Source organism: Lynx canadensis, chromosome B4 (assembly GCF_007474595.2).
Source record: "Lynx canadensis isolate LIC74 chromosome B4, mLynCan4.pri.v2, whole genome shotgun sequence".
NCBI classification, from domain to species: Eukaryota; Metazoa; Chordata; class Mammalia; order Carnivora; family Felidae; genus Lynx; species Lynx canadensis.
The window spans coordinates 34,815,741-34,836,368 of record NC_044309.1 but is presented as its reverse complement, the minus strand read 5'-3'; the positions used below and the strand labels follow the sequence as shown (position 1 = coordinate 34,836,368).

Below are 20,628 nucleotides of genomic sequence, written 5' to 3'. Positions count from 1 at the left end.
GGGACACACAAATACATACATATGTATGTATGTATGTATGTATGTATATATATATATATATATAGTATATTTATTTTTATTTCCAAATATATGTGGCTTATAGTTTTGGGGAAATACAATTAACTCAAAAAGTTAGTAAGTATCCAGTTCATTCCACTGAGAGTAACACCATGGCAAAGATCATGCCTAGTTATACTTTTTAAGCCTGAAGACTCTGGTCTTCTACCGGTTGGATTTTGAGCTTTGACAGTCCCTTCTATGTCAAGTTAACGGCAGCCTCCATGAGGCTGGAGGAAATGTAGGCCTTGAGCAGAAAGGGCTTGGGCAGAGGACTGAAAATCTCAGTCTTCTCTGTCCATGTCTGCTGCAGTCTCTCTACTTTTGAATGAGGAGGCACTCGTCTTATCCTGCTGAGGCTGGAAGCAGTTTGAGATATGGAAGCAGCTGGCCTGTTCGACCTGACATCACCAACTTAGATACTGGTCTCCTGAAGAAAGCACCTTCCTGAGCAAAGCTGTATTCTCATTCCCATCTGTCTCTGCTTACCAAGTGTCCACCCTTGTCTAGAGTTGACCTTCCTGAAAGTGGCAAGAAGAAGCCAGCAAATACCAATATTGTGAATTTTTCTTTCCTCTCTGTATAATGTTATGTATAGCCTTGACTGGTGCATGATCTGTCTTCCAGGGAAAACAGACAACAGGTTGAATAGATCTATATTGAGTCATGCTACTAGCTTTCTACTAGCCAGTGATTTATAACGCCTCTACTGTTTCTCTGCTTCCACAGAACAAAAGCCCCATATTTTAGGTTATTTTACATGCTGCACTCAACTTCCAGGTACTATATTTGGTATAATTAGGATTGAGTTTAGCTATGAGAAACATAAAATCCGAAGTGGCAATAGCTTCAACATAAGAAACATTTATTTGTCTCTCATGTAAATAAAGGCTGGAAGTAGTCAATCCAAGGCTGGCAGAGTCATACACAGGTGTTAGAATCCAGACTTCTTCCATTGGTTTTTCAGCTTTAATCTCATGGCTTAATATGGCTGCCTGGGCTCTAATCATCACACCAACATTTCAGCTAGTGAGAAGGTAGAAGAGATAGAAGACAGTTGGTCCCTTTAAGGACTCCTCCCACAAGTTATATACACACTTCTACTCACAGACCATTGACCAGAACTTAGTCATATGGCCACATACAGCTGCAAAGGAGGCTGGGAATGGTAATCTTCATTTCAGGCAGCCATGTGTCCAACTGAAAATCATAAGTCTCTATTTCTAAGGATACAGGGGTAACATATACCATGAGACAACATCAGTCTTTGCCATATTACTCCTGAAGCAGAGCATAAGAGAAGGAGTTGGTCCTCATCTCAGATCACCAGGCTGTATGGTTACCCAACTTGTCCTCACCAGGTTTCCTTCCAAGATTAACTCAGGGTTTGATTCTTTTTTCTCAAAAGGATGATATCTCCTTCCCCCATGCACTGTTCCTATTGGCCTTCCTATAGAACATGGTTTCTTCCTACAGTGTTAATTCTTCCTTAAGAGCATAGGAGAACAGAATGTCAAAGCCAGAAAGGTCTCTAAGAAACACACAGCTCCAGAATGGGAGAAAATATTTGCAAATGGCATATAACATAAAGGGTTAGTATCAAAAATCTATAAAGAACTTACTAAACTCAACACCCCAAAAAACAAAAAATCAAGTGAAGAAATGGGCAGAAGATATGAATAGACACTTATCCAAAGAAGACATCCAGATGGCCAACAGACACATGAAAAGATGCTCAACATCACTCATCATCAGGGAAATACAAATCAAAACCACAATGAGATACCACCTCACGCTGGTCAGAGTGGCTAAAATTAACAACTCAGGAAACAACAGATGCTGGCAAGGATGTGGAGAAATGGGAACCCTCTTGCACTGTTGGTGGAAATGCAAACTGGTGCAACTGTTCTGGAAAACAGTGTGGAGATTCCTCAAAAAGCTAAAAATAAAGCTACCCTACAACTCAGCAATAGCACTACTACGAATTTATCCAAATAATACAGGAGTGTTGATTCATAGGGACACATGTACCCCAGTGTTTATAGCAGTGCTATCAACAATAGCCAAAGAATGGAAATAGCCCAAATGTCCATCGAATGATGAATGGATAAAGAAGACGTGGTATATATACACAATGGAATACTAGTCAGTGATGAAAAAGAATGAAATCTCGCCATTTGCAGCAACCTGGATGGAACTGAAGGGTATTATCCTCAGCAAAATAAGTCAGTCAGAGAAAGACAGATATCATAAGATTTCACTCATATGTGGAATTTGAGAAACTTAACAGAAAGACAATGGGGAGAGGTAAGGGAAAATAAGGTATAAATACAGAGAACAAACTGAGGGTTGATGGGGGTGGGGGAAATGGGTGATGGGATAGAGGAGGGCACTTGTTGGGATAACCACTGGGTGTTGTATGTAAGTAATGAATCATGAGAATATATTCCTGAAACGAAGACTACACTGTATGTTAGCTAACTTGACAATAATTTTTTTTAAAAAAAATAAAGAAAACACTCAGCCCAGCACCTGTAGTGACAAAAATGAGCTCTTTGACTTCAGAGGCTGTGAGCAGGTTTGACAAGGGTCAATGCACACACACACTCACATGAGCTAGAGCTCAGACCTCCAGGGCCAGCACTCTGTTCTCTCTCCTGTATTGGTCTTTTCAAATGACTCCTATGTCCAGGCAGGTCTGCGCAGTCACCTAGATGGGAATCAATCCAGAGCAGAGTGCACAGCCCAGTCCACTTCCCTCTTTGGGAAGAGGTTCTGTTCTCCATCACTCTATTCTGCTTTTTTTTTTTTTAAACGTGTATTCACTTTTGAGACACAGAGAGAGACAGAGCATGAGTGGGGAACGGGCAGACAGAGGGAGACACAGAATCTGAAACAGGCTCCAGGCTCTGAGCTGTCAGCACAGAGCCCAATGTGGGGCTCGAACCCACAAACTGCGAGATCATGACTTGAGCCGAAGTCAGATGCTCAACCGACTGAGCTACCCAGGCACCCCTATTCTCCTTTGTTGCACTTGGCCTTAGATGAGTTATTCAGGGCTAAAGAAGAGCAGGGCTTTTCTGAAAGACGTCTGGGAACTTAGATGAGCTCCAAGCATCAGGACATGGTTGAAGCAAGTGAAGGAGGAGGTTCAGGAAAAGGCCTTTTCCGGGTACTTGGATGGCTCAGTCGGTTAAGCATCCAACTTCGGCTCACATAATGATCTTGCACCCGAGTCAGGCGTAGCACCTGCCTGGGATTCTCATTGTCTCCTTTCTCTTTGCCCCTCCCCCACCTGTGCTTTCTCTCTAAATAAATAAATAAATAAGCCTTTACCAGAGCTCACCAACTAAGGCATTGATCCCTTGGCATTCCACCCCTTTCCAGAGCAGACAGTGATGCAAGAGCCCCGTATGTACTACAGAAAATTGTGTCTGATAGAAAACAAAACTGAAGGGTGCCTGGTGGCTCAGTCGGTTGAGCATCTCTGACTCTTGATTTCAGCTCAGGTCATGGTCTCATGGTTTCAGGGTTCTAGCCCCATGCCGGGCTCTGTGCTGACAGCACAGAACCTGCTTAGGTTTCTCTCTCTGCCTCTCACTTGCTTGCATTCTCTCTGTCTCTCTCAAAATAAATAAATAAACTTAAAAAAAAGAAAAGAAAACTGATGCCTCATTTTTCCTTAAAAATCTCATTTGCATATTTTTCTTTGTTCCATTTCTACTTCTAACCTGCCTGGCCCAGGCCTGTGACCTATAAACCAAGACCCTGCTTCCCACCAACCAGTGCAGGGATGATGATTTAGCACCTTCTCTAGGCCTCACCTGAGCTGCTGTCATGAAAGAATGGCAGTGGGGCGGGAGGGGGGGGGGCGGGGGGAGACACAAGTCTATGAACCCAGGGAAATGCTCACAAGGCTCTTGTTACTTGGCCTTTTCTTCATTCACTGAACAAAGTAGGTACTTATTCTATTGCAGCAGTATTTATAATAAGAGATATTTGAAAGCAATCCAGATGCAACTTGTAGGGGCTTTGTTAATTGAACTATGGCATGTTCCCACAATGAAACACTGAGTTAGAAAAAGGAAGTATTCCCTGACCCAAAATGGAAAAATCCCCAGGGCATATTGTTAAATACAAAGAGCAAAGCCAAGAACAGTGCATAATATGCTGCCTTTTGTATCAGAAAAGATGAAACAGAATATTCATATTTGCATTTGTTTATTTTGCATAAAGAAGCATGAGAAACTAATACGTATGGTGGGAAAAATGGGTGTGGTGGGAAGGAGGATGGGGTGAAGTTGGGACAGGCTTAAGACTTTCCAATCTATCCTTTTCACATTTTTAAAAATTTTGAAATGATATTGCATATGTATTCAATTTTTTATTTTAAATATAATAAAATTTAAAAATTATTATGGCACTATTCCCTCATCTTGTACTATGTACTCTAAATTTGTACAGAGCAACAGAGTAGGACGTCCCAAAGTCAAGAACAGGCCTTTCTACCTGGGAGGGGAGCTGAGGCAGCAAAAGCAAAGCATATGAGTGAGGTAGTGGCAGGTAATAAGGCAGAAGCAGGGAGGGGGGTAGGGCGGGGAGATGGTGCTGGAATGAGATCCTGAGGACTATTTACTGTGGGTAGGAAATGGACCAAAATAGTAACAGTAGTGGAAGTATGGGTGATTTTTGTTTCATCTATACTTTTTAAAGTTTACAAATTTGCTACCATAAGCATGTTTTACAATCAGAAAGTATTATTACTGTAACTTATTATATGAAGTGTTACTCCCAGCAGTGACAGGAGGCGACAGCAGAGGATAAGGGAACCAAACGGTGCTCGTAGATCTTGGAGGCATTTGTGGTACCGCAAGTGGCCACCAGGGGTCAGCAGCATGCCGCAGTCCCCCCGCCGCCAGCCACAGGTGACGGGACGAGGCTCCCGCCGGGAAAGGTCTTTCCTGCTATCCTCAGTCTCACACTAATCGCCATTTGCTTTCCACATGCTTCTGTCTCGGGCCATTTCCCACTAAATGGCAGTCACGAGGGTCTCCGAGGGCCAAAGCTGTCTGCAAGCTGGGGAGCGGTGGAGGTGGGGGCTGGTGGAGATTCTCTGGACCTGCGCTCTGCCTGGAGACCCTAGACAAAGAGAAGGCCCTTAGGCTGAGGCCCTGAGCTCCAAGAATCAATCCATTTCTCCTGGTGGGGGACAGGAAACTAAGCCAGTTTCCGGGACTGGAACTCCGCCAAAGGAGAGCCAGGGGTCACAGGAGGGGTTAGCCTGTCCCAGGAGGAAAATCGCTGCTCCCAGTAGGTCTAATGGTTCTGTCCTCATTAAGCAAGGGTACGGGGTGGAGGGGTTGTCTGAGGGTGGGTTAAGGGGCTGAGGCTGCCCAAACTCCACCGTCTGAACCAGAGAACTGACCTAGGCTCACCAGGAGTTTATGGAAACCTGTTACTGAGAGGTGCTTCAGACAAGAAGAGAACAGCCCTATGTTGTATGAGCCCAGACCTAAGACTCTGGAAACCTGCTGTCACCTACCCTGTGACCTTGAGGGAGCTGTTTACCCTCCTTGAGCCTTAATTGAGGCCTCTGTAACACAAAGAGTTAGATAAGATGATCTTTAGGCCTCTCCCAGCTCTGATATTCTATGAATCTAAAAATTCCAGTCTTCCTACCCTTTCCCACCCCAGAAGAAGGTCTGGCTGGACCAAGACAGATCTCATCCCCCTAACATGTGGTTTCAGGACAGTCCCCAGGGAAGTTCCCTTTGGAAGATTAGATCCAGGTCACCCTGAAGGTGGAGGAGGAAAAGGTTCTTGGCTACAAGCTGGGACAAAATGAGACTCAGCAGCTCTGCCCTGGAGACAGTAATACCTGTAAGCATTGAGTGTTATGGATATTTCTCTGGCAAAGCCAGTTCAAAATTTCTCCCGGTCCCCACCTTGCTCCCAGACAGCCAGCAGCTCCCACACCTCTATTTACACCCTTCCTGGACAGAGATGAAAAGACCAAGAAGGTTAAGTTATTTTTTGAATAACAGCTATGCAAAGTAACATATGTTATGTATGTGAAAATAATATTTATAATCTAGCATGCTAACTTAATGCTGGTCTATAGATGCAGTTATATATATCCAATCCTCTAGTGATCAATTCTTGTGAGAGGCAAGGATCACATCAGTCACTCAAACTCCTGACCTTGGGAAAAGGGACATTCTGGGATTCTAGACTGGGTGACTGGGGCAGGTTACAGAATCCTATTCTGGTGAGCTTTAAAAATTAAGCAGGCCTGATTATTCCTGATTATTTGGGGCAGCTCTTCCACAAGGGGTGATGGTTTAGATAACTTTCAGGATCCCTTCTAGGCTGAGAGCCTATAATGTTTTTCTCAGTTTTGCAAGTCTTTTCAGCTCAACATACCTTCCCTTGTTTTCCTTATTCCAAATGAAGAGCTGACCTAGAGAAAGACCCCAGATCCAGATTTTGTGGGACCCTGGGGCTAATACATATTTGAAGGACCTTCTTAAAGAAAAAGAATCTTATTATTATTTTTTAAATGTTTATTTATTTTTGAGAGAGAGAGAGACAGAGCATAAGTGGGGGAGGGGCAGAGAGAGAGAGAGACAAAATCTGAAGCAGGCTCCAGGTCCCAGCTGTCAGCACAGAGTCTGATGTGGGGCTCGAACTCACCAACCATGAAATCATGACCTGAGCCAAAATCAAATGCTTAACTGACTGAGCCACCCAGACGCCCCCCAAGACAAAGAATTTTAAATCACTAATACACAATTTCTCTTAGAAAAGATCCATGAAGTGCAAGCCCCTGAAAGGAGAGCTTCACTAACACCACAGTGAATCTGTTCATTTAATGATCACTTAATGATCTCTTCATGCTCTAAAATGTCCCTGTGTTTGTCTCCTTCCAAATCTTTTTCTCTTTCCTTCCCTTCCCTATTGTGTATAGCTTCCCCTCCCTTTCCTTGAGGCATCTGGGACCAGAGGTATCAGCAGAGCCAGCTGCAGATGAGGTGGCAGTGGGGGGTAAAGATAGACAACACAGACAGGGAATCAGTAACTATAAAGACACGTTGAGGATGGGGGAACCAGATTTCTCACTGTTGGGGAACAGAGTTAGACATGGGAAGGGCTGAGGCCAGAATAAACTCATGGTATTGAATGGAATTGGAGGTATAGGTACATGTTCATGGTTTGTCTGTGTTTTTTTTTTAAAGTAAACTCTAGGGGCACCTGGGTGGCTCAGTCGGTTGAGTGTCCGACTTGGGCTCAGGTCACAATCTCACAGTTCGTGAGTTCGAGCCCCGCGTCAGGCTCTGTGCTGACGGCTCAGGGCCCGGAGCCTGCTTCGGATTCTGTGTCTCCCTCTCTCTCTGCCCCTCCCCTGCTCGTGCTCTGTCTCTCTCACAAAGATAAATAAAGATTAAAAATAAATAAATAATTAAAAAAAGCCACACCCTTGTGGAATTAGAGGATAATCTCTAGATTCTGGAAGGAGTTGGCTATATAGACATTAAAAATAAATAAATAAATAAATAAATAAATAAATAAATAAATAAAATAAAGTAAACTCTAGACCCAACATAGGGCTGGAATGCACAACCCCGAGATTGAGTCACATGCTTCCACCAACTGAGCCACCGACGCACCCTGCAAATTCAGGGTGTTTAAATGCACACAGATAAATTTGGAAATAGATATAAATGTATATGTATAAATATGTGTGTGTGTGTTTTATTTGAGAGGAAGAGAGCATGAGTGGGGGAGAGGGGCAGAGGGAGAGAGAGAAAGAGAGAGAGAGAATCTTAAACAGGCTCTGTGCTGAGCATGGAACCTGATGGGAGGCCCAATCCCATGACCCTGGGATCATGACCTAATCTGAAATCAAGAGTCAGATGCTACCTACTGACCCACCCAGGTGCCTCTATGCATGCGAGTTTTAATATATACAGTTAATGAAAAAAAATTCAACTGAGTAAATGTGAAGATCTAATTGGCTTTATTAAGCAATTCACAGGATCAGGCAGCCTCCCATCTAGCAGTAGAGGGGACCTCTGAGGAGCTGTACAAAATGGAAGGTTTTTATAAGAAAGACAGTGGGGCAAGAAGTTATTAACAAAAGTGAAGACTGTTCCAGGCAAGGTCACCTTCCCTTAGGGTGAAGGGCAGGGGCTGTTATTAGGTAGATTACCTCATCTTTGAGGGATGGAGAGGGCCCATGTGGCAGATTATCTCATTGGTGCTGATCAGAAAATTCCTGACTGACCAGTTAAGACTTCTATTTCTGGCACAAGTTGAAACTGCAGTGAAGTTAGGTATTAAGCCCCAATATGGTGACTTGGCCTAAGTGACACCATTTTGGGAGTGTGATTTTCTTTGTCATAATATAAATTATAGTTATGTATGCATATATATGAATCATATTTATGTGTGCATACACACATGCACCAGTAACAATGAGCACATCTAATGCTCAAATCAAGGCTTCTAAGTATTCTCTACTAAAAGGAATCATAGTTCTTTGGAGAAGAGCTCATATCCAGCACGAGACAAGGAAAGTGCAAAATGAACCTAAAATACTTAATTGTGTCAAAAAGTAAGGAAATTCTAAAAAAAAAATCATAAGAATTTATTAGAGTCACAGGAGCCAGCTTAACAGAGTTCCTTCCCAAGGTCAACCCTGGAACAGTGTAAGCATCTTAAAAGAAATGATGATAGTGTTAGATTATGGTCCACTGAATAGAATAAGGATCCATGAACCCTAGTGATAGATGATAGATAGATAGATAGATAGATAGAGATAGATAGATAGAGGAAGTTCTTCCTTATAGTAGAATGGCAACTAATAAATAGGGAAGAAATCAATATTTGGTGATTATATTTTCTAAAATATTTTCTAACAGTATCTCTAATCCTACATGTTCTTTTTACATTGTGACTTTGATAGTCTTCTGTCAAAGAGTGGGGTCTCTGTCCCCTCCTCTTGAAACTGGGAAGGCTTAGACTGGAGAGATATCACCAATCAAGGATGGCAGAAGTGATACCATGTAACTTCCAAGGTCATATTAGAAAAGACAATAGAGGGGTGCCTGGGTGGCTCAGTTGGTTAAGCGTCCGACTTCGGCGCAGGTCAAGATCTCACTGTCCATGAGTTCAAGCCTCGCATTGGGCTCTGTGATGACAGCTCAGAGACTGAAGCCTGTTTCAGATTATGTGTCTCCCTCTCTCTCTCTGCCCCTCCCCCGCTCACACTCTGTCTCTGAGAAATGAATAAACCTTAAAAAAATTTTTTTTAAAAAAAAGAAAGAAAGAAAAGACAATAACAGGGGTGTGTGGGTGGCTCAGTCGGATAAGTGTCTGACTTCGGTTCAGGTCATGATCTCGCAATTCGTGGGTTCAAGCCCTGCATCAGGCTGTATGCTGACAGCTCAGAGCCTGGAGCCTGCTTCAGATTCTGTCTCCCTCTCCCTCTACCCCTCCCCCACTCGTGCTCTGTCTCTCTCTCTCTCTCTCTCTCTCTCTCAAAAAATGAATAAACATTAAAAAAATTTTTAAAAAGAGAAAAAAGAAAAGACAATAGCATTTCTCTTTTACTACATGAACACTTACTCTTGAAGCCTTTGGCCTCCTCACACACATGAGCCACCCACACTGGCTGATGTGGACACTCCATGGCTGAGCCCTGAGATTGTATAGAAACAAGATGTCTGGCCAGCCCCCAGCTGCTCCAGCTCCACTACCATTTTGACTGCAACCTCATGAGAGACCCCGAAACTAGAACTGCCTAGCTGGTCCCTTTCCAAATCCCTGACCCACAAAACCTGTAGGAGCTAACAAATTTATATTATTTCTTAAGCCATTAAGTTTCGAGATAATTTGTTACACAGCAATAATTAAGTGGAACAGTGATGATTGGAGTAGTAGAAGATTCAGATGATAATCTTCAGTGACTGCAAAAACTAATGGGTTAAAGATTTGATGAGGAATAAGATGTTTACATAGAGTTAAAGTGTTTCCCCATTAAATATTTATTAATCACAAAGTAGAAAGTTTTACAGTGTCAAATCCTGGCAGACATTTCCTTAACAAAGTGATTAAAGTGAACATCATCATAATGGGACAGATTGACATTGTATGCCTCGGTATACAGATAAATGTTTAACTACTGGCTGGGGGGGCTGGATGCGCACTGATTTGTATTTGCTGATTTCTGTAATGTAAAAATTCCTCCAATGACCCAGGTGCCTGGCTGACTCTTAACCTCAGTATCATGAGTTTGAGCTCCACGTTGGACCTGGAACTTACTTAAAATATATTTATACATATTACAAAAACTCCCATGATGACCAATTTCAGACCACCATTGGTTTCACAACAGGCTGAAATTTTAACAATTGGCTGTTGCTTGCTGGTGCAGACCACCTCCAGGGGACACAATCCATGTGTCCCCTGATATGATGCACTGAGAAGGACAAAGATACTTCTGAGGTATTCCTCCTAAGAATGTGTAACTGGAATCTCTTCACAAGGAAACATTACATAGGCCTGAAATGAGAGACACTACAAAGTAACCGGTCTGTACTCTTCAAATCAAGGTCACAAGGCGCCTGAGTGTGTGGCTCAGTCAGTAGAGCATCTGGCTCTTAATTTCAGCTCCAGTCATGATCTCCTGGTTTGTGGGATTAAGCTCTGAGGTGGGCTCTCTGTTGACAGCAAGGAGCCTGCTTGGAATTCTCACTCTCTCTGCCCCTCCTCTGCTCCTGCACGCATGCACAAGCTCTCTCTCTCTCTCTCTCTCTCTCTCTCTCTTTCTCTTTCAAAATAAATAAATAAAAACTTTTTTAAAAATGTCAACATCACAAAAGACAAGGAAATACTGAAGAACTGTTCCAGACTGAAAGAGACAAGAGATAACTAAATGTAACATGTGATCCTGGGTCAGGTTCTGGGCAGAGAGAAGAAACATGCCTGGAAGGGCCAGGGAGAGATGGTAGTATCTTATCAATGTTAATATCCTGCTTTGGATGGTTAAACTGTGGTTACATAGGAGAATGACACTGTCTTCAGCAAATGTAGACTGGAGTGTTTATAAGTAATGGGCCATACTGTCTGCATCTTAAGTCTCAATTGGTTAGAAAAAATAGGATCTATCATGCAGACATTGAAAGAGATACAGATACATAGAGAGAATGATACAGCAAATGTTATAAAATGTCAATAATTGGGAAACCTAGACAGAGTATGTTAGAGTTCTTTGTACTATTCTTACAACTTTTCTGAAGGTTTCACATTATTTCAAGATAATAAGAAAAATGCTCCAGGATTTTCTCTGAGTCTGGATCCCAAATTCTCACCTGTTGGGAAATAAGATGATTCACATCTCCAACAACATTCCCTCAGTTTGAATTTCCAGAAGTCTCCCTGCCCTTCCTGGGAGCTGTGCCAACTGACGAAAAGCTCCAGGACCCAGGAGGAGGGGGCTGGACCAAGGCATTCATCATAAGCCAGATGATGGGGACTTGTACAATAAGCCTGGCAAGTCAGGGACTCTTGGTGCCCTGGACATTAGGTTTTTCCAGCCCAGACAATTCACCTGGCAAAGAAGAAAAAAGGATTTAACCTCACTCTAAGAAATAAATAAATATAGACTACATGAATTCAAATTACAAAAATACGTTTCATTAACAGAAGGCTTTACTTCAGATTTCCTTTAAATAAATAGTAAGCCCCAGGTACAGCATGATTTCGTTTACAAAAATTCAATTAATATGCAAGTTTTTCCAAAAAACATATGTCAGTGTACTTTCTGGGAAGTCCTACAGGAGGAATATGTGAAATCAGATTTAACTACCCCTAGAAGAAATATTACTCAGTTCCAAGGGGGCTACAACCTATTTCCCACATTTTCATAACTCAGGGTCTGGTTCTGTTGATGTTTCTAGTTCTTTGCTAGGACTCAGCCTATTGAACCAAGCATGAAGACAAGACTTGTAGCTGGTTTAATTTGCCAAATCAGTGATCACACCAAGTCTAGGCCAGAGACCTTATGCTCCTGGGAGACCCCTGTAGTCATGGCAACTTGCTACAAAAGCCCATTCAGCTAAGTTCCCATTTTCACCATTTATTAAATGTGAGTCAGTTGAGCTGGGACCTATGTGCTATCTACTGGAATTGGTTAAGGCAATAAATCAAAGACTGTCAGAATTAGACAGGATCTTAAAGGTCATCTTGTTCCATCTGTGTACCAGTCTGTGGTTGAGGACCCCTAATCAACAAGACTTTTCCCAGTGTCATGAACCAAAGAGTGATAAACTACTAATGGAGGGATGGTTGGCTGCTGCCTATGAACGCAGATCAGGTGATGGCTGATGGATAAGAAGATATTTGAATCCATCTGTGACTTTTAAGGAATTTTTTGATCCTTCTTCACATCCTTTAGTCAAGTGAAGACAGGGATGGCTTCATGCCTTCCTTCTCCTGAAGACTAGGCTATGAGCCAGAATTTGATCACATGACGTCTTTTCTTTGGGGAGACTCTGCTCTGTTCCCTCCTGCTTCAGCAACTGGCTCAATGCATACAGTTGTATCCATTCATTCAACACATCTTTTATTGAATACTAACTAGGTTTGGGGCATGGAGCTAGGCTCTGTGTTCACAATGTACATGAAACAATCATTAGCTCCTGCTCACATGGAGCTTACAGTCTGGTGGGAGGGAGACTATCAACACAGAAATAAATATATAATTACAAATTATGCTAAGAGTCATGAAGGAAAAAAGCAAGGTGCCATGAGAGATATTAATAGGTTAGGGGTCTAGGAAACATTTCTGAGACAATGACATGAAATGTGAAACCTTAAGGGTGAACAGGAATCAGACAAAAGTGGAAAGAAAGAATATCCCAGTCAGAAAGAATGAGAAAAGACTCTGATGCAGCATAGGGTTTGGGATATTTGAGGAACAAAGGACCAGTGAGGCCAACGTCTGGTACACTGGGGGAGACTGGGGTAGGATGATGCTGAAAGGAATCCAGGTTAAATAGGATGCCACATGCCCTGTTGAAACATTTGGATTTTTCTAAGAGCACTGAGTTGTAAGCAGTGTAACCTAATTTAATTTAATTTTTAAAAAGCCATTGCTCTGTGAAAAATGAAATGAAGTCAAAGAGAAGAAAGAGAGCTCAATTAAGAGACCGTTATAACTCAGACAAGAAATGATAGTGGTTTGAACTCAGCCAATAGCAACACAGGTAGAGAGGCATGGAAGATTCAAGATACATTTTGATGCAGGGAACAGGGGAGAGAGCAGTATCAACAATTTCACTGAAAATTTCTGCTCTCAACACCTGGGTAGAATGGATGGAGGTGACATTTGCCAAGATGGGAAAGACCAGGAAAAGGTTAAAAGGGAGAGATTGAGAATTGCACATAGTAGGTTTCTGAGATTCTTGTGAAGGATCCAAGTAAATAAATAAATTTGGGAATCATCGGCAAATAAATAGTATTTAAAAGCAAAGGAGTGAATGAGACTACCAGGAAAACACTATAGAGTAAGAGAAAAGGAAGAGGAGAAGAAGCAGAGGCATGAATAGAAGAGAGGCAAAACTAAGTCCTGAGGAAATCCGACACAGAAATCTGATAGAGAAGAGCAACTGGCAAAGGGACCCTAGAAGCAATGGCCAGAGAGAAAGGAGGAAACCAAGAGTGTTGATGTCACTGGGGTTGAGAGAAAAGAATATTTCAAAATGATGAGTCTGGTAGAATGTTTAAGCGTTCCTGAGAGGATAATCAGTGTCGAGGCCATTGATGACCTTCATGATGTCAATTTTGATAAAGGAATGGAGGTAGAAACTATACTGGTGTGGGTTCAAGAATGATTGACAGAAGGTGAAAACAGCTTACAGAGGGAAGCAGAGGAATAGGGTAATAAGTGACTGTCTTCTCACTTTGGCCTCCTGGCCAGGTCAGCTACAAACTTATTCCATCTCTCCTCCCAGGTTTTCATGGCAGCTTTTTTATCAATATCCATCAAGGTGCTGAATCTGCGGAGAAAAGGCACTTAGGTCAGCCCCAGGAGAAAGGGTTGGGAAACAGATGAGGGGATCTCAGATGCTTGCAGAACACATTTCTCCCCAGTCCGAGAGCAATAACAAAACAGAGGTGTTGTGGAGAAAACCCAAAGAAACCTTCTAAGCTTCTGCCATAAACCTCTACTAGAGATAAACACAAGTTGTGAGGTGGAAGAGGGAGTTGGGGATCTGGGAAGTACACAGGACCCTCACCTGATAGAGTTCATGGCCAGTTGTTTGAGTGTCCTCAGATCAGCTGCCATTCCCCCAATACCCATGAAGGCCTCATAGAAATCATAGGACAAGCCTTTGGCACCAAAGACTGCCGGGTCATCAGAACTGATCACCATGGGGTACCCAGTGGCCATCAGAACAGCAGCAGGATGGTTTCTCAAGTCAGACACCAGTTTCAGAACCTGTCCAACAGGAAGCAAAGAAGAAAGACAAACTCTGACCCAAAAACATTGGGATGACTTCTGGGTACAATACAAGGAATAGAGCCAGTCCTCATACTCTTCCCAATTTTCTCCAAGATTCTTCACCTTCACAAACATTTGGTCTCTCTCTTGGTCTGGCTCAGAGCAGCTCTCTAGAACACAGCAGGAGAGGCAGGTGCACAAAGAACCCCAAGCAGCTGTGAAAGCAAAAGTATTCTATGGCCCCTCCTACTTCACTGGCCTTCCTCAATGTCCCTTTAGCTTTGTTTTTAGCCTTGCCCCAAATTCCACCCCACTGGGGACCCTCAACTGCTGCCTCAGTTGCCTCAACTTCTGCCATTATGAATAGATTAGGCAAAGGGCCATTCCTAAATAACTTACTAAGGGGATAGAGACAGCAGAGGAATATAGAAAACAAGTGAGCTCAGGAGCTAGAAATCATACAGGAAAGTTTGGGAATCAGAACAGAGGTTGAGGTTGGAAAGAAAGATTGTATTGGGTTGGTGCCATGGATCATGCATACCTGGTTGGAGATGGGACAGACTTCTATGGGGATGTCCTTCTTCCAGGAGTCAGCCCAGACTGCTGGGTGTTTGGTCAAAGCAAATCCATGGCCAATCCTGGTAGAGTTCAGTATTAGAGCAACCAGAAGGTTTCTATCTATGGAAGTACCCTGCCAGTCTGTGGATAAAGGGGAAGTCTCCAGTCAGATGGATCTGGGCCATAGACTATCCTCCGATAAAGGCTTCAGATCCCCAAGCAAGTAAAAGAACATTCACACACACACACACACACACACACACACACACAGTTTCGTATAACAATGCTAAAGAGAGGTAAAAGAGAGGAGGTATGGCAAACCTTTATTTTATGTATGTATGTAACAGATGAGGAAGTTGAAACTTACATAGGCTTTGTAAATTGAAGGAGCATACTCAAGTAGCAAGACTCAGTTTTAAACCTTGGTCTATCTGAATCCACAGCCTATATTCTTTCTTTCCATTTTTTATTTGTTTCCAGAGCTATTTTCTGGGAATTTTGTTCATGATTTTTTACAACAATGTGTTGCAAACTCTTTCAATATAATTAAAAACAAATTTTAAGTTTATTTATTTATTTTGAGAGAGAGAGAGAGAGAGAGATAGAGTGGGGGAGGGGCAGAGAGAAGGGGAAAGAGAGAATCCCAAGCAGGCTCCATGAGATCATGACCTGAGCCAAAACCAAGAGTTGGACGCTTAACCCACTGAGTCACCCAGGTGCCTCTATAGTTACTTGTATGTACTTATTTAATTTATATCTTTAACAATATCAATTGCAAGACAATTGCCAGATCACAATGACCAGTACTGACAAAGTGGTGGCAGATAGCGTTGGCTGCCTACTTACCAGCCATCCCCATTGTACATTCCTTTCTAGCAGGGCTTTCTTTGGAGGGTGAAAATGACAGGTCCTGACTCTCCCAGCTTCCCTTGCAACTAGGATAGTCCTAATGCTGACCTGGAAGGTTATTGGTGGGGAGATCTTGGGCTTCCTCCCTGATAAAAGAAGATACCCTAGAGGAAACATCTTGTCTCACCTGAATGTGACTTCATGGACAACCAAGTAAGGTAAACCCTGAACTTGATGAAAACAGCAGAGGTTGCTTATTATGTGAAATAACAGATGACCTTGTTGTAAAACCTACTGAATGTGTGTATTCCATTCCTGGCAGCCAAAAGCATCCTAACTGACCCACATATAAAATATGAAAACTCCACTGTTCTGTTAGGAATAAAGTCCAAGAATTCCCATTACTTTTTAGGGCATGTGTTTTAGGTGGATTTTCACTGGTTTCCTATCTAGAACTTTTTTTTCAAAGATTTCTTCCTTTTAAAAAATAAGAACATTAGGGACACCTGGGTGGCTCAGTCAGTTAAGCATCCAATTCTTGATTTTGGCTCAGGTCATGATCTCATGGTTGGTAGGTTCTGTGCTGACAGCACAGAGCCTGCTTGGGATTCTCCCTCTCCTTCTCTCTCTCTCTCTCTCTCTCTCTCTCTGCCCCTTCCCTCCTCACATGTACATTCTGTCTCTCTCTCTGTCAAAATAAATAAATAAACTTAAAAAAATAAAATAAATAAAAATAAGAAAATTACTCTCAGGTATCAAATACCCAGCTCCTGGCAAAATCCTCTCCTAGGCCCATTCGTCTTGGAATTTGGTTAGATCCTATTACAGTGTTTCATACTGTTGAAATGATTTCACACAGGTAAGTATGATTTTCCCAACTAGACCACAAGCTCTTCAAGGTTAACATCCCCCTACTCCCTTGCCCCATCCCCCACAAACAATTCTTCAAATTTCCTAGAACAGTTTTGATCTAAATTGGGTCTAAATTGATTGAAATGTCAGGAAATAAGAGAGTAAGGCACACATACCCTTCCTCTGAGAGATGGTGTGATAAACCAAGGTTTAAGCCTGGTTGTGAAATCCAAGCCCCCACACTGCTCTCCACTTATCTCCTTGGTCTTCTAAGGGTGACAGGTGCCTACAGTACTCAGGGACACCAGGTGGGGTGTAGCAGCAAGATTTCCCCCTGGTCTAAGCCCCCCAAATCTTCATTTTAACCTGAAATTGCAGCCATGATCTGGGACTCCTTTTGCTTAGGACTTACATATTTTAAGGACTGGAATATGGGAAGCTCTGAGAGACGACCTATGAACCTGTGGAGTGAGCTTTAGGGAGCAAAGGCATGGCTGGGCTAATGGCATTTCATAAACAATAGTAGTCAAGCTGTCTGGGCTGGGTGGGGGTCTCCTCTTCAGCACTGATGAGTGTGGACAGAGCCTCCTAGTTGCCTGGTTGTAGTCCCTTTTCCGCCACTTACCCTTGTGTGACTTTGGACAGGTGAATTAACCTCTTAAGCACAACTTGATTATAAAATGGAGATCATCAGAAAGAATTCAAAATCAAATTCCACCAATGACTAGCTCTTTACCCTTGGGCCAAGTACTCTATGTTTGGAGCCTTGGGCTCTTCATCTATAAAATGGGGATAGAGATTGGTTAGTTGATTAAGTGTCCAACTCTTGGTTTCAGTTCAGGTCATGATCTCACAGTTCGTGGGTTTGAGCCCTGCATTGGGCTCTGTGCTGACAGTGTGGAGCCTGTGTGGGATTCTCTCTCTATCCCTCTCTCTGTCCCTTCCCTGCTCACCCACGCTCTCTCTCTCTCTCTCTCTCTCTCTCTCTCTCTCAAAATAAATAAATAAAATATTTAAAAAATAAAAAATAAAATAAATAAAGTACAGTTTAAAATATAAAAAATAAATAATATTGGGATAAAAACACCTTCCTGGCAGGACTGGGGTGAGAATTAGAAATAATATATGTAAAATGACAGATACTGTTACATTATCATTGTTATTCCTTCTCCAGGGGGAATACATATTTCTCCATATGAAATGGACAAGTGCCATAAAATGGCTATCAACAATACCAATACTGCCCCAGGATCCCATCAGTTCTCTTGAGTGATGATAAGGAGCTTTCCTATCCGTCCCACCTCTGTCCTGCTTGTCTCCACATGGCTCACCTGTCTCTCCAGCATGGAAAAAGTAAGGCAGTTTAACGCCATGCAAGGTGGGAATCATCAAAGCCTCCCTGTAGTCATACAAGGAGTGGCCAGTGTCCTCATGCCCCACCTGCAGGACAGAGAGGAGGGGACATGGAGCTGTCTGCTTGGTCCATGCCTCAATTTGCTGATGGTACCCTCAATAGCCTGTGAATACTCTTCCTTATAATCTGACGTTACTACTTGAGGCCATTGTCACATAGCCTTTTAAAAATGACCAGCAGCAAAATTGGAAAAGAAAAGAAAGTGTATTATTACCCCTAAATAATTCCCCCCGCTTAGTCAGTCAGAGGCTGTATCTCGTATCCTCCCACCCCTTTCCACCTTGTGTTCTGACACCACTTTCCAAGTCTCTGTGCTCAGCCCTGAGCTCCTTGCTGTGGGCAGAGAGTGAGGGAGAAAGCAAGAGCAACAGAGAGACACAGAGAAAACAAGACATTGAGATACTGACAGACCCACAGAAAATGGAGAGAGAGTGCGAGAGAACAAGAGCCCTGGACCAGGAGTCAGGAAGGCTCCAGACTCAGCTGTCACCCATTACCTGTGGGTCCTTGGACATGTCAGTTTCCTGGCAGGGTCCCTCTGTGACTCAGTGCCTCAGCTGTAACTACAACAAAACTATGCTTTTCAAACTAAACCACACATATCCCCAGGGCTTGTAGCTGCATGCCAAGAGTAAGGGTGCCTTAGGATAAAATGGGCACCCCCTTCAGAATGCCTATTTTAATTTGTTGGGGGGCAATGGAACATTTTTATAATAAGCCAAATACAGGTATTCAATGTAGTGGAATGGAGTGCAGGCTTGAAAGAGAGTTGGAACTTGCAAGTAGACTCCTTTGAACAACTATCTACCCCCCTTCCTACCCCAATTTCCCTCTAGAACTTGTCCATTACAGTCCTTGAAGGAACCGTTCTGGAAGTTCTATACTAGAGGCTCTTCTTCTCAGCCCCCTTTGTCAGGGCTGCACACAGAGGGGAAAGGTGAGATGGGAGGAATTTCTGCCCCTTTCTGGAGAGGCTAGATCCTTGAGCACCCCCCAGAGATCCCAGGAAGGCATCCCAGTACAAACAAAATGATTCCTTGAAATCCACTCCTTTGAGCTCTGGATGTTCTGAAAGCAAAAGTTTAAGCCCAGTTTCAGGTAAAATGTACAGATATACTCCCTCCCTATAAGAGGGAGTCACGAGTGCCTTTTAGCCAGTTTATTCAAACTAATTTAGCTTCCTTAATGAGACTGATGAGTTGCCACCTAGGAAGTGTGCCCTGGCTATCAGAACTCAGCTATGGCTTTGATTTGGGAGGGGGCGGGGGGTTGGCGGTGGTCAAGGCAGTGACACCACTATGGACGTGCAGCTTCAAAAATAGCTGAGGAAGCAAATGGATGAAGGGACAGAGGACACCTTTCCCATCCTTGACAATTTTGCCCAGGGCTAGACCCATCTCTGCTTCCAGACCACCCTCTATGTGCTATAGTTTTAAGAGGCAGGTGTAGGTAGGCCACATGTGCTAGAAAGAGGATGGAGGGCAGGGAAATGGAAATAAGCCCACCATTACTACCCAACCTCATTGAATTCCTTCCTTATTCTGGAACTCCCCTTTTCAGGCTTTTGGCCCTGTCTGCTCTCCTTTCTCTTGTGACTATCATCCTCCTGCAGGCCCCTACACAAGGTCAGTGCTAAACCCTGGCCAGGCCTGTGGTTGACAGCCTGAGCCTCTGCAGAAGGTTTCAGTGCATGCTGCCAGGGCCTTCACAAAGAGCTGCCTGCTGGGCCCTGCTCTCAGACAGCTTTGTTGTGTAGTGTCTGTTACCAGGTCAAACCCTGCCACCATCCTAGGGAACATGGTTCGGAGCGTCATGGCTGTTTGGATGGATTTCATGATGAAGGACACATTTTTGACTCTGTGGGAGAGACAGAGAAAAGCATAGGAGACAGTGTGACTTGGCATTGGCGGACCTATGTACCCCGGGGGCACCCCGTACCCCGGAGCAGCTCCCCCAGTGCCTGGGGCTGGTCTAGTCCAGATTACTCAGTAACCACTTCTCAGACCCTCAGCACATGAGCCTATCCTGACCATGCTGTTGTGATCCCTTCCAGGGGATACATCTGAGAGATATTTCACCCAAATCCACCCTTTTGAGGAGTCCGGCTGGTTCTAGAGGAAACTTTGGCGTCTGAACAACAAGTGAGGAAAGGAGACCCATGGGATAGGTTTCATTTGTCCACATTTGTATGAAGCAAAGAGGTCTTGTCCGAAACTTGCCCTGCATCCCCGAGATGAAGGCTCCTGGAACGGGTGCAGTACAGAGGCCAGCTCTCTGTTCACTGGACACCTGTGAAATGCTACAATTCCCAATTGTATGAATGCCCAATTCCCTGTCGAGTCAGCTGGACCTGGCAACTGTATGTCCTCTCCCTCCAGCTGAATCAGCAAGG

General features: G+C 43.4%; 1 protein-coding gene across 9 annotated transcripts in view; it reads right to left on the bottom strand.

The window, feature by feature from the left end:
* Positions 1-20,628, bottom strand: part of ADA2 (adenosine deaminase 2) — a 56,665-nt gene that overhangs the window by 16,788 nt on the left and 19,249 nt on the right. For 2 of the 9 annotated variants that reach the window (XM_030321332.1, XM_030321334.1), the window contains 5 exons: positions 20,003-20,093; positions 18,154-18,262; positions 15,105-15,262; positions 14,358-14,560; positions 12,662-14,117 (listed from right to left, as the gene is read on the bottom strand). In XM_030321332.1, the coding sequence (XP_030177192.1) occupies positions 14,018-14,117; positions 14,358-14,560; positions 15,105-15,262; positions 18,154-18,262; positions 20,003-20,093 (661 nt within the window). In that variant the 3' untranslated portion in view covers positions 12,662-14,017. The other 7 variants (XR_003970166.1, XR_003970169.1, XR_003970167.1 and 4 more) reach the window with 7 other exon arrangements.